The sequence below is a fragment of the Engystomops pustulosus genome, chromosome 1, assembly GCF_040894005.1.
Source record: "Engystomops pustulosus chromosome 1, aEngPut4.maternal, whole genome shotgun sequence".
Lineage (NCBI taxonomy): Eukaryota > Metazoa > Chordata > Amphibia > Anura > Leptodactylidae > Engystomops > Engystomops pustulosus.
Genome location: NC_092411.1, coordinates 104,617,731 through 104,645,623, shown reverse-complemented (window position 1 = coordinate 104,645,623; position 27,893 = coordinate 104,617,731). Strand labels below are relative to the sequence as shown.

General features: G+C 41.1%; 1 protein-coding gene across 2 annotated transcripts in view; it reads right to left on the bottom strand.

Moving 5' to 3' along the window:
* AUH (AU RNA binding methylglutaconyl-CoA hydratase) overlaps nucleotides 1–27,893 on the bottom strand; it is a 136,622-nt gene that overhangs the window by 59,239 nt on the left and 49,490 nt on the right. For both annotated transcript variants that reach the window (XM_072150761.1, XM_072150762.1), the window contains exons 4-5: nucleotides 21,871–21,957; nucleotides 2,344–2,436 (exon numbers count right to left, since the gene is read on the bottom strand). In XM_072150761.1, coding sequence (XP_072006862.1) covers nucleotides 2,344–2,436; nucleotides 21,871–21,957 — 180 coding nt within the window. The remainder of the gene's footprint in view (nucleotides 1–2,343; nucleotides 2,437–21,870; nucleotides 21,958–27,893) is intronic.

Below are 27,893 nucleotides of genomic sequence, written 5' to 3'. Positions count from 1 at the left end.
AGAATGTCATAGTAAAGCGTCAATGACTCTAAGTCTCCACACTTAGGTATAAGGCGGCCTCCACTGGCAGTCTCCATAAGGAAAACTCTTATTTCCTGGGACTAGTCACAAGCCTCTCACTCAACCAAACCAGTTCAGTAGGCTGTACTGACGAGACCGACCAGGCCGTAAAAATGCTTTTTAGAGTTGGAAATCTGTTCCTTTTGGTATAGATATACTGGTTTGGCTTTAATCCAGCATCATGTCATTAGGCTTCTTGAAGGTTATGCTTGATGTCAAGGGAGCTAACTTAAAAGGTAGCTAAAAGATGCGTGGTTTTCATTTCCCATCCTGGAAACCTTATTTGACAATATAACAGGCATCTTAAAGGGAACCTGTCATCAGGGACCTTATTTTCACTATTGCTTTTTATAAGCATTTGCATTATAACATAATTGTGTTATAACTTACTTTGCACCCCTGACAGAATCTTCTATGTAGTCCCACGGTCTGGGCTTTGGTTTGGATGCATTTAAAAAAACAACATGTGACTTGTCTGTGTTACTCACTCCTCATATCTTAGCCCCCACCTTTGTGCTCCTGTACAGCTTCTCCCTCCCCCACTGATGTAATCTCACCAGGCTGTGACCTCTGTGAAGGAGCAGGAGGGAGGATCTGTACAGGAGCACAAAATGTGGGGCTAAGATCTGAGGAGTGAGTAACACAGACACGTCACATGTTGTTTTTTGAGATGCATCCAAACCAAAGCCCGGCCCCTGTGACTACCCCAGGATTTTTTCAGGGTGAAAGGTAAGTTATAACACACAATTATATTGTAATGCAAATGCTTATAAAAGGCAGAGAAGCATTTTCACACTGCAGGTGTGATGGGCTTCTGCAACCTGTCATTAGTGAAAAATGAGGACCCAGGTGACAGGTTCCCTTTAATGGAGAAAATTGGGATTGTTTTGTCTCTGTTAGTTTCTTTTGTGTTGCTCTCTGTACCTTACATTATTTTTACTGTTCTGGAGCTCAAAACAATAAAAGATAAAAGAAGTGCGAGCATAGCCTTATTCTATCACTGATACACATGATGATGGTCACATTCCAATTCAGACTTTTTGGCAGAGACAGGTCATCTCTGCGGCCAGCAACTGTTTAAGGTGAGATTTTCTGTGTGTCAAGTTAGGCATCAATTATAAAAATGATGTTGTCCTTCTGACTCTTATTTTTAATATTAAAAAAACCTATAGGAAGTACATCCTGAGAAACTGTATCTACTCCGGCACCCAGGTCACTGACTACTTTAATTTTAAGGCCCTGCTTCCGATTGAAAGTTGAGAGGGTTATGGGCAAGAGCGCATATTAGGAGATCAAATCTGAAGGTATTTGAACTGGCCAGAATATAGTTTTAAAATTGTCTTTTTGTTATCAGAGCAAAAAGAACATTATTTGGTGCATGATGTTCTTCTTGCTATTAAAATATGAACTCAAACAAATAAAAGATCTTATCTTGCAGACTGTCTATTGAAGAAAATTCTTGGTAGCCTAGACTAGTACTATTAAGTAATACTAGAATATATCAGTATTAAAGGTCCTTCCATATTTGGTGAATAGATACCAACATTGAAATTGTAAATCCATTTCTTGCCATTTTTGCCATCCCCGACTTGTTCCTTGTGGACAAGCTGCAAAAATCTACTGACAAACCCTTAATCCATTAACACATCGGCCTACATTTACTAAAGCGTTTGCGACAGTTTTCTGGCTGACCTTTCACTGAAACTAATGTGCACACGTATTTATAAAGTGTCTGCCCAACTTTTGTGTAGCGGCTATGCGTCCAACGAGACAAAAAAATTGTGCACCTTAACACTGTAGCGCAGTACAATAGGAACACTGCATCAAGCTCACAGTGGTCCGGTGTATTTAAGAGGGGGAGGTCCGAGGCGCTGCTTCTTCCCCAGACCGTCCCTCCCACGCCATAGGCCGACGGTGACTGCCAGGCTTCATGCCTCCTCATGAGTACACATGTTAGTGCTTAATCTAAGTTTGCCCCACATTTATTACTGATGTGCGCCACAATTCTGTCTGCACCACAATTCTGGAGCATGAACAAAGTGCACCAAAAAAAAAGGCTGCACACTTCCGGAGTAGTGCAGGGGGCGCCAGATTAATGAAGACCATGCTTCAGTTTTGATGAATCTGCCGCACTCCACAGGCAAACTGCACTTATGTATCCTTTATGTATTGCTACAAAAAAAAACCCCAATATAGTTAAAAGAGAAGGTCTGCATTGTTTGTTTATTGAATTAATGAGCTACAAGATGAATAATGTTCCAGAATGTGTACAACTAACCTTACCTGCTACAATGATGTCACTTGCTAATGCCATCTCAAGGCCTCCTCCCAAGGCTGCTCCATCCAAGGCGGCAATGGTTGGCATTGGTAAATTTGCTGAAATGATAACATAAAATCTGATTAAAAATGGATAAAATGATATATCAAGTACAGAAGCAGAACGAAATTTGTCATTTTCAACTAGAAGCCCAATTGTGGTTAAAAAAATCTAGATCCTCCTTCCCTTACTATAGAACTCATACACAGGGCCACATTACAACAACATGTTCTTTCAAATGAGGAATGGAAACGAGTTTCCAACAATAATACTTATATACTTTAGGATAGCTTTGTAGCACTGCATTCATTCAAGCTGGTGACGGTACTATGAAGCCCGAGTATTTCCATTGCTGATTTTCACATAGACCCAAAGTGGTTATGACCAAGACAAAAGTTCTATAAAATTATTTTTTTTTACCATAGGCCTTGAAACTAAAGTAACCGCAGTTTCTTAATTGATGATGTTCTACTTTTAGGCTTTCGATAAACAATAAAACAGTATATTTTTCAACTTAAAATCATTGTTATGGAGCTAAAATAAAACAGCCCATCTGCCAGTGCATGCCCATTATATAGACAGATTGTGTGCCATCCTTTGTCAACATCCACCCCCACCAAGCAGCTGAACTTGAGGGAAAGATGTTGATAACCATCATAGTAATGATCTCCTCCAGTTCCTACAGTACAACCATTTCTATCAGCTGTAAATGAGATCTTTAGTGTGAAGTGGGCAGGTGATGCAATAGATGTGACACAGAACATTATTAGCAAAACATCCCTTAATGACTGTCTATTTTACAGACAGAGCAACATGTTCTCCTCACAAGTACACCTACTGGAAATCTAGGTTTGAGGAATGAGCAAGACTTACAAAATCTTTCCCCAGATGGGTATTGTTAGTTTAACAATCAGATTAGTAAAAGACACGGACAGGAGTTTCGAATCTACCAGCGGCCTTTTACTATGACTCTTAATAGAAACCCAAGCAAGGCAAGACTAAGTTCACACCTACATCAGGGGTGTCCGTTTTAGGGGATCGTATAGAAGGGGTATTTCCACCCAGAAAAATGATAGCATATATACAGAAACCGCTTCAATAACCCGAATACATCTCAAGAACTGTGGTGAACACATGAAAGAGCAGATGATAAATATGGAAATAAGTTCAATCAACCATCTGTCAGAGGATTTCTCCTTACCACTTGATCCAGCATTATTCAGCAGTCTCAGGCCTACAAACGCTCACTCCTTTACTTCCTGGTTATGGTAACCCTTTTCTGCGGGGTAAAACTTCTGCCCCAGTGGCTTTTGAAGGTCAATGACATCATCCATATGGAAAAGTTCACTGCTTCTCCTGCAGGTTCCTATTACTAAATTCCACTCTACCTGGTCCCAGTGTAGATAATACTAAAAATCTGTTCTATTTTTATTGATTTGGAAATGCAACAAGTCTTGCCATTTCCTCTTTACTTTGTAACCCTCAATTACAAAATCAAAATGAAGCACAAGAAACAGAAAATATGGGGTAGGTACTACATCACTATGGTCGGAAGATAACAGGTCTAACATTTCAGTTCAGTGTTTAACACAAAAAAGGGAATAATCTGGTTCAGATTTTTCTTTCAGAACTATACAGTTTATTTGTCACCACACTAAAGTTTCCAGAGGTGTTAAAAATATCAAATATTTTAATTTAGATGTAGACACAGGCTACCTAAGTAAATAGGTCCTCTGTCTCTATAGAGACAAATTTAGAGATAACAGCTGTTCACTCTATTAGTGCAATTTCAGACAGCGTATTTACAACACACATCCGTCATGACTGACATTGTCCACTTACCTATATCGTCCACCAGTACTATCTGTGCATTTAACAGCAGCAGCCAAGAAAATCCAATAGGGTGTTACTGTGTATGCAGTTATTCAGTAAAGGTAACCTCTTACATACAGCCAATTAACCTTTTTACTAGCTGTAAAGGTGATGCTTTAGTGTAGATTATGCCAATTTAGGCTGGCACACAAAAAAAGACTGGAAATGGGTTGATTTTTGCAGTAGTTGTTGGTGCTTTGATTACCTGATCTACAGAAAATAAACCCAGTGGAGATTAAGCATTAAGTGACATAAGTATACACTTAGGTTTCATTTATAGACATCAACCAGAGAATTCTTGTACTAATCCAAAACCAAAGTGTAATCTGCACGTTAGTTTTTAGTGTTTAGGACAGGGTTGGAGGAGGTGGGTTCACATTAATGGACAATATAACCCACAGCATGGAACCCAAATGTCCCAGATGAGAATACAGTTTTCATGTTACAGTTTGTATATGTTGGCAGACCATACCCTATTTAGAAAGGCCTGTAAGCTGTAATCATACAATTTGGGAGATGTATCAATAGGTCTATGTCAGAAATCTGGCGTTATTTGCACCTGAAATGCTGTGTGCCACATATTCTCAAGGTTTTAGACCATTTTTAGGCCGTTTTCCAACTTGTCCAAAAGGGGGGGTGTCCTTGGTAACAAGGGGGCGGGATCAAAAAGAAAATAGCCAGTGACTCAGAAAATTCAGTCTGAGTGCCAGAAAATTCAATATTGTGAAAAATAGACCAACTAAGGGTACATTCACACGGCCGTATGGGGGACGTATATATGCCGTATATATCCCCCATAGAAGGCAATAGCCGAATGGCGTTGTACGGGAGCGGTGCGTTGCAGCACACCTACGGCACCGTACCATTCCATAGCCGGGAGAAAGATAGGACATGTCTGTGGCTGCGCGTCATATATCGCTAAGGAGAGGGGAGGGGTGAGCAGCGCGGGCACATCGTCATGTGAATGTACAAGGTGCAAAGTACAATTTACTAGTCTTATACTGCACCAAATTAATCACCCAGCATCAGACACAATGGGGGTCATTTACCAAGGGCCTGAATCGCTCTTTTTCGTTGGGTTTCCCGAAAATTACCGGTTTGCGCCGAATTGCCCCGGGTTTTTGGTGCTCGCGATCGGATTGTGGCATCGGCATGCATGCAACGGAAATTTGGGGGGGAGCGGGGCGTGAGCGTCGGAAAACCCGACGGATTCGGAAAAAAGCGGAATTTAAAAAAAAGTGTCAATCGCTTACCTGCACCCAGGATAGGATGATGAACTCCGGCGGACTTCAGCACAGCAGCGACACCTGGTGGACATCGGGCGGACTACCTTAGTGAATCACCGGAAGACCTGAATCCTCGACGGAGAACGCGCCGCTGGATCGCGACAGGACCGGGTAAGTAAATGTGCCCCCATTGAAATTAAGTGACATATATAATCTGGCATGTTTGCTTCAGAAGGGAGAAATGGCCTGTTATATATGGAAAGAGATATGTAATATTTTCCTAATGGTTTGTTTTCATAAAAATACAAAGAAGCTTAGTAATCCATAAAAAGAGCTCAGACTGAGAAAGATGTCAGACTGCAGTAAGATGTTTAACAAAGTTTTAGCATCCCTTTACCTAAAAGAACAGACAAAGCAAATGATTTATCAAGGGAAACCACTAAAGATGTTTACAATGATGTAACATGGCAACCAAATAACTCATACACAAATACGTTCACGCTGCCAAGTAGTTAATAACCGTTAGCGGCGACATGGATGCAAAATTCCTGGGAAATACTGAAACAACACTTAGTTCAGAGGATGCCAAGCAAGGATAAAATGTTGCACGCCTATTGCAGTCTGTCAGATGTAATTGAAAAAGGCTAATTTATGTAAGCAAATAGTAAAGTAAGGATCAGGCAAAGCGTGTGGAGCCAGGGAGGGAATTTTCTGCCAGGCATGGAATCAGGAAGATATCTTCTCTTAAGTTCTGCAGCTAGTGCCACACAGTTTACATGTGGGTAAGTGTCCATACATTCCCCTTACAGTACAGATCCCCATATCTGCTACCGGTTTCACAGGGTCATTCCCCATCCAAGAAACATTAATCCACATTTACTAAAGCCCCAATGCCAGTTTTCTGTTGGACTTTGCACGTTCTTTCATGTGCAAACTGCTTGTACAGGTATTTAAGTAGTTTCTGAGACACATTTGTTGAGAATGCGAAACAACTGTGGCGCATGCTGTTACATACCAGACGCAACACAAAATTCTCTACTGAAATGGGAGTTCTGCAGCTCAGTCAGACCTTGTACCAAATTTAACATGCAAAGTCCAACGGAAGTGTGTAGCACGCACCACATTAAAGCAACAAAAAAAAAAGTGATGCACTCTGTCTGAGCTGGGAAGAGAGTGCCAGATTCATGAAGAAAGGGCGCCACGTCTTGCCCTGGGGTCAGTGGAAAGGGTTTTTTTCACTCTACAATAAATTATGGTCGGACACTATTACACCACTTCCAGATCTTGGGCTGTTAACTATGATTCCTGGCTCTATCTCAGCTGTGCAGAAAGGCTTTCTGAGACATTGCATTGCTGATACTTGCCAGATAATTCCCAGGCTCTGAAAGTCAAGTGTTTGCCCATCAAGAGCCCAGTGTGCAGAAGCCCTGAACAACATCATAAGAATGTAGGAGATGAGAGCTATGGAGGGGCTGGCGGACTCGAATCAAGTTGATGAATCCTTGTACCCCTTATCCTCCCTCCTCCCCTTGTGAGTTCCTTCCCTTTGCCTTCTCCTTTCTCATTCCCCATCATTCCCAATGTGCTTTCCCTTGTATCCATTCATCCTATGTGTTTAATGTGGTTAACGTTGTTAGTTTTCGTTACTTAGAGATATGGTCTTATACAACATTTTTCATATGCATCTTATACACTCACCGGCCACTTTATTAGGTACACCATGCTAGTAACGGGTTGGACCCCCTTTTGCCTTCAGAACTGCCTCAATTCTTCGTGGCATAGATTCAACAAGGTGCTGGAAGCATTCCTCAGAGATTTTGGTCCATATTGACATGATGGCATCACACAGTTGCCGCAGATTTGTCGGCTGCACATCCATGATGCGAATCTCCCGTTCCACCACATCCAAAAGATGCTCTATTGGATTGAGATCTGGTGACTGTGGGGGTCATTTGAGTACAGTGAACTCATTGTCATGTTCAAGAAACCAGTCTGAGATGATTCCAGCTTTATGACATGGCGCATTATCCTGCTGAAAGTAGCCATCAGATGTTGGGTACATTGTGGTCATAAAGGGATGGACATGGTCAGCAACAATACTCAGTTGGCTGTGGCGTTGCTCAATTGGTACCAAGGGGCCCAAAGAGTGCCAAGAAAATATTCCCCACACCATGACACCACCACCACCAGCCTGAACCGTTGATACAAGGCAGGATGGATCCATGCTTTCATGTTGTTGACGCCAAATTCTGACCCTACCATCCGAATGTCGCAGCAGAAATCGAGACTCATCAGACCAGGTAATGTTTTTCCAATCTTCTACTGTCCAATTTCAATGAGCTTGTGCAAATTGTAGCCTCAGTTTCCTGTTCTTAGTTGAAAGGAGTGGCACCCGGTGTGGTCTTCTGCTGCTGAAGCCCATCTGCCTCAAAGTTCGACCTACTGTGTGTTCAGAGATGCTCTTCTGCCTACCTTGGTTGTAACGGGTGGCGATTTGAGTCACTGTTGCCTTTCTATCAGCTTGAACCAGTCTGCCCATTCTCCTCTGACCTCTGGCATCAACAAGGCATTTCCGCCCACAGAACTGCCGCTCACTGGATGTTTTTTCTTTTTCGGACCATTCTCTGTAAACCCTAGAGATGGTTGTGCGTGAAAATCCCAGTAGATCAGCAGTTTCTGAAATACTCAGACCAGCCCTTCTGGCACCAACAACCATGCCACGTTCAAAGGCACTCAAATCACCTTTCTTTCCCATACTGATGCTCGGTTTGAACTGCAGGAGATTGTCTTGACCATGTCTACATGCCTAAATGCACTGAGTTGCCGCCATGTGATTGGCTGATTAGAAATTAAGTGTTAACAAGCAGTTGGACAGGTGTACCTAATAAAGTGGCCGGTGAGTGTATGTAGAGATGGCTTTTATTACACCACTAATATTGTTCTTTTTATGAAAAGGCTATTCATATTCATTTAGTTGTACCACTGGATGTATGACACCTGTCTTACGTGAACTAAGATTTGAATACTGTTGTAGTTTGTACTTGATTCATTGATATTGCTTTGAACCTTGTCATTTGCCAATTTCAATAAAGTTTATTGAACAGAATGGGCGCCACAAATCATGAATCTGGCACCCTCTGCACTGTTCTTAGTAAATGTGCCCCATTGTCTGCATGTCAGCAGTATGAACTTACTGCAGTGAGTTATGATGTCATAGCACTACAGTACCAACCTCACAGAAGTATAAGTCATCGGGACAGTAACACTTTCACCATTCATCATAAATAACTTAATATAGATCTCCAAATAGGTTGACACCACTGCAAAATTTCCATCAAAAAGCTGGAATAACAGAAAATGAGAACACTCATCTCCATATTCTGTACTCCATATTAAGCAGGCATCTGAGCTGTTACGGCCCGCAGCAGCTTCTATGGCATCTAAAGCTGTAGTAATTATTCCATAAGATACATACAAGTGATTGGTTATAAGATCTGTCAGAATAACCCTTATATATTCATATACATACCCCTACAGCTATATGGTAAGAAGCCTTGCTGCCCTAGTACTGAAGTATTGCACGTGTTACTAGCTGTGATTGTTTACCACCGCCAACAGACCTAGTCTATGCACATAATAGGGATATTAATAGGAAAGCCATTATAATAAGTATAAGGGCTCATCACAGTTTACATAAAGGCGTACCACAATAATAAAAGCTTTTGTTTGTGCTCAGCTTGACATCTTCCTGAAAATACACATACACGGTCAAAGATCAGAATGCAGTAGTGTGTTAAGGGAATGTGACACACATTCCAAGGCCGTCTGCTGTGACATTTCATCTCAGACAATGGAAGGCTGACACTATTAATGTCTCATCACCCTACACATTTATGACCCTTGTTACAGCAGATGTGCAAGGTCACTTCATGGTTCTCCAGGCAATGTCAGCATCTAGAAAGCAGAAGACTTAATCACAAACCTCCGACAAACTGAGATTCAAACATGTATCCCTACTGTCACAAAGAGCCCTGTCATCCACAATGAATAGCAGCCCCAGTCCTTCCTTTCTTAAGCCACTGTGCTTACCAGAAAAATTACTGGGTCTATACATGTCTATATATTTGTGTGTAGTGCAAAATATATATTGAATATGCAGACGGTCCCCGATTTAAGGACACACGAGGACCCCTCGTTACAGGCGGGCCTCTCTGCCCACTGTGACCTTTGGTGAAGCTCTCTGGATGCTTTACTTTAGTCCCAGGGTGTAATGCTCAGCTGTACGGTGTTTGTAATGAAGCTTTATTGACAATCCTTATACCCATGACAGCACAAAATTTTGAAAATCCAATTGTCACAGGGACAAAAAATTTTTTTTGCCCTGAGCTAAAATTATAAAATATACCAGTTCTGACTTACATGCAAATTCGACTTTAACCTAAACAGGTCATAAGAAGCCAAAAGAAGAGCAGACCCTGCGCAACTTCAAATTTCTATCCTGGCCGGCTTCGCACGCGAAGTTGTGCAGGCACGAGGGTGCCCAAGAGCTCGGTGACGTCACTGGCTCTCCGGCACTTCCTAAACAGCCGCACAAACTGTCTCACGCATGGTGCGTCGAGCACATATTGTGGTGCGCCAAAGTGTGGTTGGAATATAAAGAATAAAACAGTTTAAAAAGGAATACAGCGGTTTCTGCAAATGATGAAGATATGCTCTGGCATCAGCTCACCCTGAGCTGGTGCAAGCTATTTGAGGGTTATAACTGGCATTTTAAAGTGGTAGGTTTCCTTTAGGACTGAACTAAAGGAGTCACTCAAAGTAAAATCTGCTAGGGCTCTGGTATAGTTGTACTGGGTGTTTGACTGTAGACAGGAAGCACTGTCTTGGAATGATGTTAGGAATACAGTTATATAATAATTTCCTACATGTTTCACTGACCTGAGTGAGTAATACTTTGCTTTCTCAAGGAATAAGGGCATATACAAGTAAACCGAGAAGTACTGCGCCAGCAATGTATTTATGATAGACTATTCCCCAACATTAATTCATGATGTCTAATAAAGATATAGATAGATAGATAGATAGATAGATAGATAGATAGATAGATAGATAGATAGATAGCTTCTAGTTATAATGGCCCCCTATTTAGTCCTTTCATATATTATTTATTAAGATAATCACAGTTGAGAAAGCAGCGTATATTTATCTGCCAACATATACAACTGGTAATAGATGTGTGGAAATCTCTTCTCTTACAAAGAAGCAGCTCATGAATGTCGGAGCACGGAACCAAGTCAAGTATAAAGCAATTTCAGAGAGCGAGTAGACAAACATGTTATCATCATGTAAAGGAAAAATGCAGATCAGATTTCCCTGGCTCATGAGGCGAGGGATTTTTCCATATAGTTATTTTTAGAGTATTGATTAGAACCTCTTGATCTTTTTTTAGTGCAAAACAAAACACTCAGCTGCTGCTGGTAAGAAAAGCATAACTGCAGCAATGTCAGACATGTGGGCTACTTTACTGCAGCAAATGAATGAGGCTTCCGGTGCCTTCTAATAGGATAATCTGCAATACTTAAGCACTTCACGCTAAGCTGTGGTAATAGCCGTGGCGGTTTTCATATGTCGTGAAATGTATACTGATAATGTAAGGAGCAAACGTCTATAAGAAACAATACGACTCATTTTAGACTGATTTTCCACAGATGTGTCCTGTGGGTGAGCTGTAATACGGGACTTTCTAAAAAACGGTTATGTACATTTATTATTCGTATTCCAAATATGCGAGTTACATTTTAGACCCAGTTTAGTTTTTATATATTAGTCATGATGTGAGTTTTGCTGCAAATATGGCAATACTGCCCTACAAACCATATTTCTAACTTATTTTACAGACCCTTATTTTAGGGTAGAATCTTGAACTCTAGATGTAGAATTTCACTTAGGGTTACAAAAATTATTATTAGGGGTACATACCCACTTATTAGAGTGGGACAACATATTATTTGGAAATGCTTTACATTCTGAGAAATAACATTGAAAGGCTTCTTGTAGGTCATGCTTGCTGTTAAGGGGACTGCCTTTCAAGGTAGCGATAGGAGGAATTGCTTTCCTTTTCCAATCCTGGAAAACCTATGTGCATATTTCCCAGAATCCCCTAGTGGAGGATCAATAAGTCTCCTTGCGCCTATAAGGCAGTTTAATTGGCAGGATCTCCAAGAGGAGAATTCTTACTTTCTGAACCATACCTTGTGAGGTTAGTGTACAGTGGTTATCTTATCTACTGGAGACTAAATAGATGTCTGCTTGTTTTGGGGTCCATATAAAAAGTGGTCTGTCCCTACATACTATTTTTCAAAAATAAATAAAATAGGAAATAGAAGGAAACACAAGAAATACACAGTACAGAGAAAAATCAATGAAGCTAGTTGGTTAGCACTGTATATTAAGCAGAAAGAAGCAGCTACTTAAATAAGAGGGGGGAATTTGTGCTAGAGTGTAGGTGCATAATACAATGTTTTCTCGGGTATAAGAGAAACAGCAGATAGATAGGATAAAATGTATAGAAATTCTGTCACTCTTACAATGTTAACCCTTTTGGACCCTTCCTATCATAAGATATGTGTGTAAAACTTATTGATGAGTTTTACACAATATTACATATTGTATGCTAGACCTTTTAAAGATCCCAAGGTTAAAATTGTATGAGTGCCAAAATTACTGTATATTTACTCTCTAAATGTACCCTATATACTCGAATATAAGCAGAGTTTTTCAGCACAAAAGTCAGCCTATACTGGAGTCTATTAACCCCTTAACGCTGAAGCCACTTTTCATCTTCCTGACACAGCCCATTTTTTCAAATCTGCCCTATGTCAATATAAGTGGTTATAACCTTTGAACGCTTTAACATATCCAAGTGATTTTGAAATTGTTTTCTCGTGACACATTGGGGGTCATTTACTAAGGGCCCGATTCACGTTTTCCCGACGTGTTACCCGAATATTTCCAATTTGCACCGATTCTCCCTGAATTGCCCCGGGATTTTGGCGCACGCAATCAGATTCTGGCGCATCGGCGCTGGCATGCACGCGACGGAAATCGGGGGGCGTGGCCAAACGAAAACCCGACGGATTAGGAAAAACCGCATTTTAAAAAAAAAAAAAATCTGTCGCGGAGCTTGCACTTACCTTCACTCAGCCCGCCTCGGTGAACTCCAGCGCGTTACGATGCTTTTCAGCGCAACACCACCTGGTGGACGAAGGAGGAACTACCTTAATGAATCCCGTCCGGACCCGAATCCAGCGCAGTGAACGCGCCGCTGGATCGAGAATGGACCGGGTAAGTAAATCTGCCCCATTGTACTTCATGTTAGTTACAAAATTTTGGTGGTATGTTTTGCATTTATTTATGAGAAAATCAGATATTTGGTGAAAATTTGGAAAAATTCGCAATTTTCGAAATTCAAAATGTTCTACTTTTTCCACACATGAGTCATAACACCAGAAAACGTTATAACTAACATTCACTAAATGTCTACTTTATACCTCCGTGGTTTTTTATGCATACTATCATTTTTGTAGGATGTTATGGGGCTTTATACTGGAGGGCAGGGGCTGGCAGGCTATAAACTGGAGGACAGGGGCTGGCAGGCTATATACCAGAGGGCAGAGACTGGCAGGCTACATAATGGAGGGCAGGGGTTGGCAGGCTACATACTGGAGGGCAGGGGCTGGCAGGCTATAGACTGGGGGGCAGGGACTGAAAGGCTATTTACTGGAGGCAGGGGATGGCAGGCTATATACTGGGGGGGGGTCAGGGGCTGGCAGGTTATATACTGGGGGGCAGGAGCTGGCAAGCTATATACTGGTTAGAGACTGTGACCAATGCATTTCCCACCCTAGACTTATACTCAAGTCAATAGGTTTTCCCAGTTTTTTGTGTTAAAATACAGATACGGTACATATATAGAACACAGAAGAGTGAAACAGTGTGAATCAGGATCACACCTACATGCTCCATATAATGGAGATCTGGTGCCCATGACAGCACTCCATTCTTTTCTAGAATGGCTATTTCCCCAAAGTCTATAGTGGGAAAACCACTTTAAGAGGTTCAGATCTTCCTACATATATAGTAGAGGGTAAGCAAAAAAGAAATGCACATGGGATGCATACAGAATATACAAAGGAGAAAAGAGAGGTAGATAGATAACAATATGTATTGTCTTTCCCTTTTGGACTGTGCTAATGAACAATATAGGACCAAGGAGAAGGAGATGAATGTCATGGTGCTGCTGGCATTCTCTGGTTTTCAGTATACTCTTAAGTAAGTAAATCATCAGACTGATCACACACACGACTTGACACGCTGAGAAAGAATAACATGTAAAGTAGCACTGCACATACTGAGAATGGCACCCGTCAACAGCTGTACCTTATTATGTGATATAACAGCCCAGAGAAATGGGCAGATTAGCATATTTTGAATGGCCACTCTTGGATGTTAGTATATTATTAGCATAATTAGTATTTTTTTTTTTTTTTGCATGAACATTATACAACAGCACTGGCAAATAAAAAAAATGAAAGCATCTCGTATTTCGCTCAGACTTTGTCAGGCTTTGAAGAACTTTAATGACAGTATAAATGAAACTGCCTAACCATAAACAACAGAAATGAGTTTAGTAATGAAGTTTTGCTGTGGAATAGAACTGGGCTTGATATATCTCTGAAATATTACACGGACAAGACCAGAATAATAAAAAGGATTTTCGAGTATGGCTTACTCACTGAACACTCTGAACCTCACCATGCTGCCAAAAAGGACTTCCTGAGCCTGTAACAGAATGAGCTGTGTAGCTTTAGCTAGGGTGGGACATGCTGTCACCTTATCCTGGACAAAGCCAGGCAGATAAAGATCCTACAGCATTTCTAGATCACTAATAGCACCTGTTACATTTTTTCATGGTGTATTTTTGTTGGTATAATGGCTTAATGAACGTAAGTGCACCTTTAGAGCTACTCCGTGGATTAAGATGCTGCTAGTAAAAATAGTGTTCACCTTCACAGTAATGTGAGGGAAAGTCTATGGTATGCTAAATACAATGTGATGTTTCAGCCCTAAAGCCGGACCTTCTTCAAACACAGTTTGCAGTTTAGGGTTAGGTTTGTGTGGCTGCATATAGGGGTACAAAGGTAGCATCTATTGCCTTCTCCTTGGCAGCAAACAGCGCAATACTTGCTACCAGCGCCATTGTACTGCTATATGCGGCCACACAAATGTAACCCTAAAACCAAAAACGGTGTCTGGAGAAGGTCCGGCTTTAGGACCAAAACTTTATGTTGTATGAGCTGTGAAATACTTCTGCAACTTCTATGAATAGTGTGACTGGAATCTGTCATACATGTAATGAAGGACTGGGTCCCTTTCCAGGGCACCTAGCCAATTTAAAGGGCACCTACCACCACAAATCTACCTATAAAGGTAGATTGGGTGGTAGGTGGATCAATGGGACGTGAGGAGAGCCCTTTTAAGGGCTAATCCTCACATCCCTGCACTTTTTTAATAACTTTAATTTGGTATTTATTCAAATTTACTTATGCGGCTACCGGGGCGTGGAGTAGCCGCATATGAGATTACATGAGGCGGCTACTCCACGCCCCGGTAGCCATTTTACCCCTCCTACTCACCCATCTTCGGCGCGCAGCTCCGCGTAGCTGCGCGCCCTCGTTCGGCGATCCTGCCGTCTGCGCATGCGCAGAAGAGCAGGCCCGCGCCTGCGCGGTCACAACTCCGAAACCGGCGCGGGCCTGCTCTTCTGCGCATGCGCAGACGGCAGGATCGCCGGACGAGGGCGCGCAGCTACACGGAGCTGCGCGCCGAAGATGGGTGAGTAGGAGTGGTAAAATGGCTACCGGGGCGTGGAGTAGCCGCCTCGTGTAATCTCATATGCGGCTACTCCACGCCCCGGTAGCCGCATAAGTAAATTTGAATAAATACCAAATTAAAGTTATTAAAAAAGTGCAGGGACGTGAGGATTAGCCCTTAAAAGGGCTATCCTCACGTCCCATTGATCCACCTACCACCCAATCTACCTTTATAGGTAGATTTGTGGTGGTAGGTTCCCTTTAAATAAGTGTGCAGCAAAATTTATTTTCGATCATGGTATGCTGAAGATTGTGCAGGCTTGTTAAATTGTATGAAAGGAAAATAGTCTTTGTTTCGCATAACAAACTATAATAGAGCAACTTGAAAATATGCATTGATTTCTTTACTGTCGGGAATCCACTCGGTTAAACTGCATTCTACCTCATTTGGGGGAAAAAAACACGAAGAGGTCTATTTTTTCAATCTACTAAAAAAAAAAAAGATCCTCTCCTCTCTGGAGGACCTACGTCCAGATAGTTAGACTAAGTGTCAGTATAAGCCAAAAATAGAGTAGAAGTGAGAATAGAGGAAGGAAGCTACCATCAGGAGTATTCCTTTTAAGGAAACTTATAAACTTGAAAATAAACCCTTTTAACTCCTTTTCTCTGCACATTTTTTTCTTTAATGACCAGGCCATTTTTCTTTATGGGGTCATTTTTTTTTTTCTTCGGAACAAACTGTATTTTTTAATAACACAATTTTGTGCAGCAAAGGGTTTATCATTGAACCTAAATAACATTTCTCTGGGTGAATACGCATAGAGAAACACCGGACAGGGCAGATCTCCCGGACAGTGTAGACCTGGACTGCTACACATGGCTGGCCCAGCCTCTATGCAATCTTTTGCTGAACCCCTCTTCCCCACTAGAATCATAAAAGCCTAATCTCAACCGCCCAACGACACTACTGCAGCCCGTACTGGCTCCCCCTCCCCCCCAGAAGTGGAGGTGCACAGAACTTCTTTTAGGTTCTAATGTTGTTTTTACGAAAAAGGCTTTAAAAATTATGCAAATGAGTCAGAGGGGCTCCAGGCTCCATAGCTGTTAATTTGCATAATTTCTCAATCCTTTTTTTTCCCCATAAAAACAAGGGCATTAGAAGCTGAAAGAGGAGCGGATCCTGCAAGAGGGGCACACACCAGCATGTAAGTGTGATTGGTTTACATTCCTTGATCATAGTGGTTGATTTCTTTTAAGCTATTAATCAATTTTTATTCAGCAAAACATACAAAACCTCATATATGTTTAAAATCAGTGATTTTGCAAAACTTTTCAAAGGTGGTTATAAAATGTGTTTTTTTTACCATTTCACTGATTGCATCTTATTGGACTCCAAACTTCTCTTGGAGTTTATAGAAACGTCCACACTAAACTTACCTTATATACTCAAGAATAAGCCGAGTTTCTCAGCACAAAAAATGGCACTGGCTATATACTAAGGGAGCAGGTACTGGCTATATACTAAGGGACTGGCACGGCCAGTAAATGTGCCCCATCGTCTGCTGTGGCAGTTAGAAGTCGAGCAGTGATTGCTGTTTTGTCACAGAGCATTAAAGGGTTTACATAGAGTTCATAAAATAAGGAGCCAGGCTGGGGTGTGCTTTATAATAAAACTAATGTGTACTCACCTCCTCCATTGCTCTTGATGTCCCATGATTGTTTGCAGTGGCATGGAAGCTGTGCTCAGGGAGCTTCCGGCCAGCCGAGGTGGCCACTCCCATCTGTCCCCATCTCTCAGCACTGTATCAGGACTGGGATACGGTGAAAGATGTAACAACCCCTTTAATATGAGCTTTGATTGGTTACAATAGAAAATGAGTATAAGACCGCTAATATGTGAGGTAATGTGGATGGAAGCTGGGAGACAGAGAGGCACAGTACTTAGAGAAAGGCAGGGAGACAGTCCAGAGAGTCACATACAGAGAGACAGACAAAGAGGGGGGGGGGGGCACTGCTGGACCTTATCCTTACCAACAGACCTGATAGGGTATCAAAACTACAGGTTGGGGGGAACCTGGGGAATAGTGATCATAATATCATTGATTTTGTATTACGCTTTACTAAGCATGTTAGTGAAGGGGCAACCAACACTCTAAACTTCAGGAGGGCAAATTTTCATCAACTAAGGGAAGACCTTAAAGGCATAGACTGGGATAATGCTCTCAAGGACAAAAGCCCCCCCCAAAAATGGGACTTTTTCTCATATATTCTGAAAAAGTCCTGTGAGAAACACATACCTTATGGGAAAAAGCATAAAAGGAACAAGAAAAACCCTATGTGGCTAACTAGTCTTGTAAGGAAAGCAATAAGCGAGAAAGATAAAGCGTTTAAGGTGCTAAAACGTGAAGGTAGCGATGAGGCATTACAGGATTATAGAGAGAAAAATAAATCCTGTAAAAAGCAGATAAAGGCCGCAAAAATAGAGACTGAGAGAAATATTGCCAGGGAGAGCAAAAATAATCCCAAATTATTTTTCAAGTATATAAATGATAAGAAACTAAAAACAGAGAGCGTGGGTCCCCTTAGAAATAACATGGGGGTCATGGTGGAAGGAGATGAGGAAAGGGCCAATCTACTGAATGTCGCCTTCTCAACTGTCTTTACCCAGGAAAATCCCCTGGTGGAAGACACAATGAGGAATAATGTAAATTCTTTTTATAATGTCAACAGTTTAACCCAGGAAGAGGTACGGCGCCGCCTCGCAACCACTAAGATAGATAAATCACCTGGGCCAGATGGCATACACCCCCGGGTTCTGCATGAATTATGTACGGTGATAGACAGACCGTTATTTTTAATATTTGAAGATTCACTGAGGACTGGTTATGTTCCACAGGAATGGCGCATAGCAAATGTGGTACCAATATACAAAAAAGGATCAAATAGCGATCCTGGAAACTACAGACCCGTAAGTCTAACTGCTGTGGTGGGGAAAATATTTGAGGGGTTTATTAGAGATGCTATCCTGGAGTATCTCATTGTGCACAACCTTATAACCCAGCGTCAGCATGGGTTTATGAGAGATCGGTCCTGTCAGACTAATCTGATTGGTTTCTACGAGGAGGTAAGTTCAAGACTGGATCTGGGGGACGCTGTGGATGTTGTATATCTGGACTTCTCAAAGGCATTTGACACCGTGCCACATAAAAGGTTGGTATATAAAATGAGACTGCTGGGAATAGGAGAAAATCTGTGTATCTGGGTAAGTAATTGGCTTAGTGATAGAAAACAGAGGGTGGTCATTAAAGGCACATTCTCAGATTGGGTTGATGTTACCAGTGGAGTGCCACAGGGGTCAGTATTGGGGCCACTTCTTTTTAATATTTTTATTAATGACCTTGTAGTGGGTTTACACAGTCAAGTTTCAATATTTGCAGATGATACTAAGCTGTGTAAAGTAATAAATACTGAGGTCGATAGTTTAGCATTACAGAGGGATTTGAGGAAGCTTGAGGGATGGGCAGAGAAATGGTTGATGAGGTTTAATGTAGATAAATGTAAAGTTATGCACTTGGGCCATGGAAACAAAAAGTATAATTATGTTCTAAACGGTCAATTACTTAGTAAAACTGAAGCTGAAAAGGACTTGGGCGTATTGGTGGATGGTAAACTTAATTTTAGTGACCAGAGCCAGGCGGCTGCTGCTAAAGCAAATAAAATAATGGGATGTATCAAGAGAGGAATAGATTCTCATGATAAAGACATAGTTCTGCCCTTATACAAATCCCTGGTCAGACCACACATGGAATATTGTGTACAGTTTTGGGCACCTGTGTATAAAAAGGATATAATAAAGCTGGAACGGGTGCAGAGGAGAGCAACCAGGATTATTAGGGGAATGGGGGGACTAGAATACAATGACAGATTACAAAATTTGGGATTATTCAGTTTAGAAAAAAGACGACTGAGGGGAGACCTCATTACAATGTACAAATACCTGAACGGACAGTACAAGGATCTCTCCAAAGATCTTTTTATACCTAGGCCTGTGACCAGGACAAGGGGGCATCCTCTACGCCTAGAGGAGAGGCGATTCTACCATCACCATAGACAAAGGTTCTTTACTGTAAGAGCAGTGAGACTATGGAACTCTCTGCCGCAGGAGGTTGTTATGGCCGACTCTATGTACATGTTCAAGAGAGGCCTGGATGACTTTCTGGAGAGAAAAAATATCACGGGTTATGGGGATAAAACATTTATTTAATTCTTGAAGGTTGGACTTGATGGACTTGCGTCTCCTTCCAGCCTTATATACTATGATTATTCACTATGATTATTCATTAAAAAGAGACAGAGAGTCAGTCAGAGACAGCCATGTACAGAGCGACAGCCATGTACAGAGCGACAGCCATGTACAGAGCGACAGCCATGTACAGAGCGACAGCCATGTACAGAGCGACAGCCATGTACAGAGCGACAGCCATGTACAGAGCGACAGCCATGTACAGACAGACAGTAACATACAGAAAGACAGAGGAAGACAGTCACATACAGAACAATAGTCACATACAGAGACAGTCATGTAAAGTGAGACAGTCAGAAACAGTCACGTACAAAGAGACAGATAAAAAACAGAGACAGTCTAGACAGAGACAGTCCAGACAGACCATCAGAAACATACAGAGAGAGAGATACATATAAATATACATATTTTTCATAAACCCATTCTATTTTGTCATAGCTCAGAGCGGTTATTGACTATCCCGGGCAATGTCGGGATCTACAGCTATTGTTAAATAAAGCTAAACTCCAAGGTACTCTTTACTCATGGATTGTGAACAAAAGTCTATTTCCTTTGTCAGTGCCTGAACCACCAATGTGGTTTGTATTCTGCTGAGTTATAATTATCTACAGAATCTTGTCAACATCAGAAGTGTATATGGAGAAGAAGCTGTACAAACATGTGGCAGGAAGTCATACCTAAGACAAGTTCAGTCACCCACATAATGTCACTGACTGTCCACATTAAAGCTTTCATTTTTGTGGCCCGGTACCCTGTGCAATTGCTTGGTAAGCCAAGCTTATGCAGCTCAGTAACAGGCAAACCCTATATTTAACTCCTTGTTCTTCAGCTGCAATGTCTAGTACAGTTGTATACCTGCTCAGATCACAGAATTGCACTGATTTGCATTGCACATTTTTTTCTTTAAATGACATTTACTGACCTACTTTCTTCTAATTTAACAAGAAATGACATTATACTATAATATCCACTTTACTTCGGTGTTTTACAGGAGACTGGGTGCGCGCTTCTAGTCAGAAAAGAAAGAAGTCTATGTCCTGAAAGATACAACTTCTTGTAGAAATTAAAGTGTAACTAAACCTCCTTAAAATGTTTAAAGAAAATTTGTAGCGTTCTCTAACCTCCAAAATACCACAAAGAGTACCTTGTTTGTCTGGTAGTTTGCAAGTGTACAAAAGGTGTTTTTACAGCTGGACAATGTTGCAGCATGCCACTAAAAACTATTTTTTTTAATCCCTGAGATAAAGTCATGAGGTGGTGGAGCTCGACTATGCAAACAAGCTATCCCCCTGCTGATGTCACTCTCCTGCTCGAAGGAGGTCTCAGGTATGGGCAGTTCCCCTATGAACTCAGCACCTGCCCTGCGCCTACCTGGCCAGCTTCACATTACTGCAGTTTGGGAGCACCCTCAGCTAGTCGCCCATGCTTGCAATAGGGAACCTCCCTATGCAGCCAGTACACATTGGGGGAGATTTATCAGAAGTATCTGAGAGCAGAACTGTTCTAGTAGCCCATGTCAACCAATCACAGCTCAGCCTTTATTTTCCCACAGCTGTTTATAAAATTATAGCTGATAGGTATAGGTACAGCTTATAGGTTTCCATGGGCAACTAGAAAAGTTTTACTTCAGACATCTCTGATAATTGTCCCAAAATTGAGTGTAGACAACAGTTATCTAGAAAGGAGGCCTCCCAGGACTAAAATAGCTAAACTACTAATGACATTTTTATGTAAGCTCTAGATGCTATAATTCCGCTCTGCCTTGCCATGTGCTGGTATATATTCCGATTACCACTGACTGGCTCTGATACCCTCTACCTTTGTGGTGGTTCATTGAGTAGATGGTAGTAAGGTTGAAGGTATCTGAGCCTTAGCCATTTGTCATAAGCAAAATTGGTTAATAAAGTATATTAGTATAGTAATAGTAACATATTTTCCACATAATATAAGTTGCACTTTAACATTTGTTCACCTTTATTTTAAAAAAAAGCCAAAAATAATAATCAAAATATATAAATAATATAAGGACCATCTTATAAATTATAGGGGACAAATACAAATAAAATACTACATCACAGAGTACAGACAGTAATATGGAGCAATAGGAGTGAGGGTCCTGCTCACAAGATAAAATATGGGTCAAGAAATGAGCAATGAGATCACTTGCATTTTCTATTAATGCTATATAGGTAACATAAAAGTAACTTGAAAGGGACTTACCAAATTCATTCATCAATGCTCTAGCCTTTGAGACAAATGGTCCCACCTCGCTTGGGTGCATTTTCGCCCTTTCCTTTAAATCTGCTCCTATAAAAAATTATTAACAATGAAAATGCAATCAGAAGTAGCAACATGTTTGTACCAGGCCAGCCTATCCATCTCATGTACCAAAAACAAGTCACTTTTAGGACTAAAAGTTTGTGTGGATTCATAGTGTAAGTGTTTAGTTGTATAAAAAAAAATAATGACAAAAAGTGTGGTGACCAGCTCTCTGGAAATGATTGAATGAAGAGATAGGGGGAGATTTATCATAAGTCTCTTAGAGCAGAACTGTTCTAATTGCATGGCAACCAATCAGAGCTCAGCTTTCATTTTCCAACAGCTGTTTATAAAATTAAAGCTGAGCTTTGGTTGGTTCCATGGGCAACTAGAACAGATTTACATCAGAAAGTTTCTATTTTATATGACTATAAAGTACAAAGCACTAAACCAATAGTGGTTATACATCTCCTGAGGTAAAGGAGCACAAGTAGACTATTCATCTTATGCAGAAATAAAAAATGTACTCAGTGTCTACATGACACATGACTACATGAGTATATTCCAATATATTTATCTAGACTACAGGGATTGGGGAATTCATACAGTGGATTTCTCCGAGATTTCTAGAAACATCCTGCATACAGAGCCTGAGGGTCATTCCATTATATTCTCAACTTCTTTCCTGTATCTCGAAGATTTATCCACCAGAGGACAATTGCACAAGTGATTTATTTTTTTAAATGAATAAAAACTATTACTTGTATTACAGTTTATAGATCAGTTGGTCATTGATCCACATAACTCATTGGGGGGAATTTATCAAGACCATCGTGCCTTCGGAAATTGTCCCTCAACCGTTAGTTTTTACAGCCATTTTGCACATCTAAAACCTGCTGGGAAACAAAACTCAGCTAAATACCGTCTATTACTATATCAAGATAATGGGGCAGATTTACTTACCCGGTCCATTCGCGATCCAGTGGTGCGCTCTGTGTGGAGGATTCCGATCTTCCGGCAATTCACTTAGGTAGTTCCCCCGATGTCCACTAGGTGTCGCTGCTGCGCTGAAGTTCGTTGGAGTGCACTGAAGTTCACCGTCCTATCCTGGGTGCAGGTAAGCGCGTGTCAAGCGGCACTTTTTTTAAATGCGGCGTTTTTTCCAAATCCGTCGGGTTTTCATACGGCCACACAACCCGATTTCCGTTGCGTGCACGCCGGCGCCGATGCACCACAATATGATCGCGTGCGCCAAAACCCCAGGGCTAGTCAAGGAAAATCGGCGCAACCCGTCGGAAAACGCGATTGTAAATGACCCCCATTGTATTTCTTATTCTTATTTATGTACAGAATGACATGTGTTATGTACAAATAGCAGTAGGAATCATTTTACTAAAATATTTCACAAACTTGCTTTTATTTGTATCTAGGTATTGTTGTGCTCTGTATCCATTCTCAAAGATGATCATTTACATCCAGTCATTCAGGAAACCCAACCCCCAAAAATGTGTAAAACTTTTTCTCTTGAGTGTAGAAGTGCCCCACACTTTTACCAAAATGAATTCACAACAAAGGTTGGACATAAATTGTGAATGTGATGAGTATTCGCAGGTAGTAGTATTGTAGTAGTATATATTCTCTGTCCTAACCCCCCTTTTGGAACAGACTCTTTTCTGAGTCTTTCCTTTTGAAGCAGACTTGAGGAATTCACTTGGAAAATTCCGTCCTGGCACAACACAAGGAACCTCTAATCCAAAAGGTACTGGGACCCGGTCCTTCTTATCCAAATACTAGTTCCTTAATTCACCACCTCTTAAAAATGGAGAAATGATACGGCATGACCTGCACATTTGAACAGCACGTAAGAGTTGTACAGTGCCATCTGTACAATGTACATGGCCAGGGTTTTGTACCATATTTTGTACCAATATTGTACCATATGTACCATATTTTTTTACGTAGGGCACTTTACAGCTTCAGCACATGATCTGGAACTAAGGGATTGGAATAGTGGAACATTGGTATACAGGTGGCAACTCTTCTCCAGCAGTGGGTGCACAGATCAGTCAATCAGAGCTCTCTGGGAGATGGCATGATGCCACCAGACATGGCCCCTTCTACTGATGATTGGTGCTGTCCTTGACAGCAGCAACTATATCCGTGTGGTGCTCCCATTAACCCCCGTGATGCCCATTGTTACGAATATTGCTGCTATTGGCTGGGCTGGATCGAACATGGACCAAGAGGGGGCAGCGAGTGACTACAGACATGGTCATCTATATTACTGACATCAAAAGTAAGAATGCGGCTTCTGGCTGGTCTGCATCGGGTTGCAAATAAAACCTCTCCGGTCCACGAGGCAAGATAGACGGCTGTCAGGAACAGCCGCCATCTTGCCCAGATCACAGTGTCTGAACCCTGTTGGCTAGTCCCTTCCCGCTGCAGCGTTCTGTTACAGCACACGTTGGGAAGGGATTTAAAGGCTATTATTTTTTTTTTTTTGGCAATTTAGACAAATAAGGCCATGGCGATACCAAATATGTGGGGTCAGGAAGTGGACTCTGCCAGAGGGTGCACACATCAGTATGTCAGTGAGCTTGGTTTACAATCCTTGTTCCTGGTGGTAGATGTCCTGCAAATTGGACTGTGTTTCTTAATTTTTTCAAGGAAGGGATAACTAGTATGTATTAGCACAAGCGGAAAAAGAATTCCATGTCCAGCTTCGTCCAAGATAATTCAAGCTTTATATAGGGCATAGTAATTAAAATCCCAGTGCGTTTGTAGGCCAACGCGTTTCAAACGGTGGACCCGTTCTTAGTCATGGCTACCAATATGTATACATCATTCAACAAAAATGAAATATAAAATCTACTTTCTGGGCACAAAGAATGGTATGCTGGATATGCAAACTAGCTAGGTGACATATTCCCAGGGAAACCCTGTAATACAAATCAGGGCAGTGAGAAGAGAACAGTGAGAACAGGTTTTCTGGAATGGTTCCGTAGTGTCTAAGGATAGAAGGCAACTTTTCACAATTTAAAAGGCAAGTCACCATTTTAGAAGTTTGTATAGGTAGGTCTTTTAGGTTTATAATAATACAAATGGAATTACTGTGCAGTGTATCAATGTGATGGCTCATTCTATTGTCCTGTATTGTATGCTGTATTTCTATTTACTTACTGGGGAATAAGCTTACGTAAGAGGGAGATGTAAGTGAACTGTGTATCTATACTGCTACAATCAATTTTCACCAGAAAATTAACAGCAAAAAGTTGTTTCTCTTATTTCAGCTTAATAATCTATCAAGTAGAACAGAGCAGAAAGACAGAGTCTGGAATATTTCCAGATGATAACCATGACCATCAGGCACAGACTCCCTAGCTTACAGGAGTAATTCGGAGACAAATCTTATCTATGTGAATATATTATGATCACAGAACACTGACACATTTTTCCATTTTTCCTTTCAGCACTTTGAACTTGAAGGACCATTTCCATGATCGCTGTTGAATAATGGGAATGTGTAACTTAGATACAAGGCAAATCTGCAATGTCTGACCAAGTAAACAAAGGGACTGAAATACACTCTTCACTCTACACACGCCTTCCGTGACAACATAAACAGTGCAAGCAGCTACATACTAGCAGTGTCTATGAGCACGTAGCCAGTCCGCTATATTCACTGTGCAGGACTACAGGGGATTCCTCACGTTCACTGAAAATATGTACAAAATGTAAAGCCTTGGTACCGAAATATATTTAGTATTTTAAAACGTAACACAAATGCAATTGATCAAGAGTGACATAATGGAGATGCATATGGGAATGGTTTGTATATGCGAGTGTCGATATTTATACTCTAACATGTAACACTGCTACTTAGAAATGGGAGAAATCCGATATAATATTACAATGAAGTGGGAGCCTTTCATACATAGCCTTGAAAATCTCAAGAGCCGGTTTCTACAGATCATTCTACAGAATGATAATTCCCAGAGCTGCCCTGCATTATTTTAATATTCAACTTCTACATGAATTAGGGTCCCCATGTGCTGTGTGCCATTTATCATACTGGCATCCTCTTATAAGTGTTAAAAAGGAGAGCTTTGAACTGTGAGAGTCTGGCTACTGGGAACCCTTCTGATCACAAGTAGACATGTCCTATGTCCTATCTGATTATAGCAGCAGGAGTGACCCATATGAACAGAGGGAAGGTCATAAGAGTGCTCTGCTGCTCCATTCAATTATATGGAATTACCACAGAAAGTGGAAGCGCCACAGAGAAGAATGAAGCAGCATCACACACGTCACTTACTTCATAAAGCACACAGGACCCCGATCTCGAAATCTCCCAGTCCCAGTGGTCAAACATCAACCAACTGAACAGTTATTTCCAAACCAGAAGATGGAGGATAACTTGAAATTACAAAAAATCCCCTTTAAGCCTTTGTATGATATGGAATTGTTTTATTTCGTAAAACAAAACAGCACAAATACACTGTTTTAGTAGAAAAATGGCTTTCTACAATACTCAAGGATATTCTGGCTCAAGGAAATCAGTTCTGGGCTCCAAAAGTTGTGTATTCATTTTTCATAATTCTGTTTGCTCCAGATAAAGAGATATTTTGCTTACTCCCAGAGGAAAACAATCTTTCCTGGATATGTTGGACACAGGACAGTGTCACATTGCATCGGGGAGAAATCCTCATTTTTCTGGGATTAAAACAATTTAATGGGGTCTTTCAGCTGTTCTGACCCTTCAAAATCGATAGAAAGCACTAGACATGTAAAGCTGTGATAACATTCAGAACAGAAGAGCATCCAATGATGACATACCAGCAAAGGACAGGACATTTTTTATAGAAATCAGGCAATGGTGCAAAATAGGGAAAAATAGGTCTTACATTTTTTTCCTTCCATATACTGGATAGTCTTTTCTTCATCATTGGAAATATTGGCCAGCTCTGCACAATGGCGCTCATAACTGCTTATTAAAGAAGCAGGCGAGTCTCTTTTTTGCTCAAATTACTTAGTTTTTGAATATTTCATAAAATGTTGTCTAGAAATGCTTATGTGGTGAGGCTGTCCTATGCATGTGCCCTGGGCTATCTAACAGTTTCCATCTGTAATGATAAAGTCCCCACTCAAGGACAGAGCAAAGGGGTTCAGAAAAGTTCAGTGAAGTGAGTCTAGGGCATTCCACATCAAGAGAACACCTGTTACAGGATAGATCTATGGCATATTTAATTTTATATTGTCAAAACTACAGATAGACTTCCTGTAAAGTTTTGAAAACATTCATGGTTGAATACAAAAGGAATATGGGGATTTTTGAACAAGTTTTTTTATGAAAAGACAGAGATTAAAATATTAAACCAGAATATACCTTAATTAAGTGGCAATGAATTAAGTGGCGATGAATAATATTTAGCCCCATACTGTGTATAGAGGATAAATATCAGATCATAGAGGAGGTCTCGGCTGTCAGACCCCCAAAATCGTCAGAACAGGGGATCATAAGTTCTTCATATATGTTTCATAGCACAGGGACTTCTCGCTTTTGGTTGTGTTGTATGCCAATAGAGAAGTCTCTAGAATTTTTCAGTATACTTTCTCTATCAATTCTTAATAGTTTTTCTAGATCTCTGCTTGCTGCCATGAAACAGGAAACTGCTTTCTTTACTTCCTGTAGATAAACACTGGTCCATGGTCATGTGATGTCGCACAGGTGCACAGCTCGTTAGCATCACACAGCTCTGATTACACTGTGTGTTGTAATGAGCTGTGTACCCAATTTTGGACTGCAGTTCCTTGGGCCCACCAGATAAAATTATCCTGGGGGCCCACCGATCATCAACCCCAAAAAATAAACCCTTGTAGCCTTCAAATTTGGATGGCTTCTGCCTGACCTCTAGGGTCCTGTATTTGGTTAGAGTCTGGCCCCACCAGAAGAGGCTCTAGTTCTCTGGGCCAGTCCAACACTG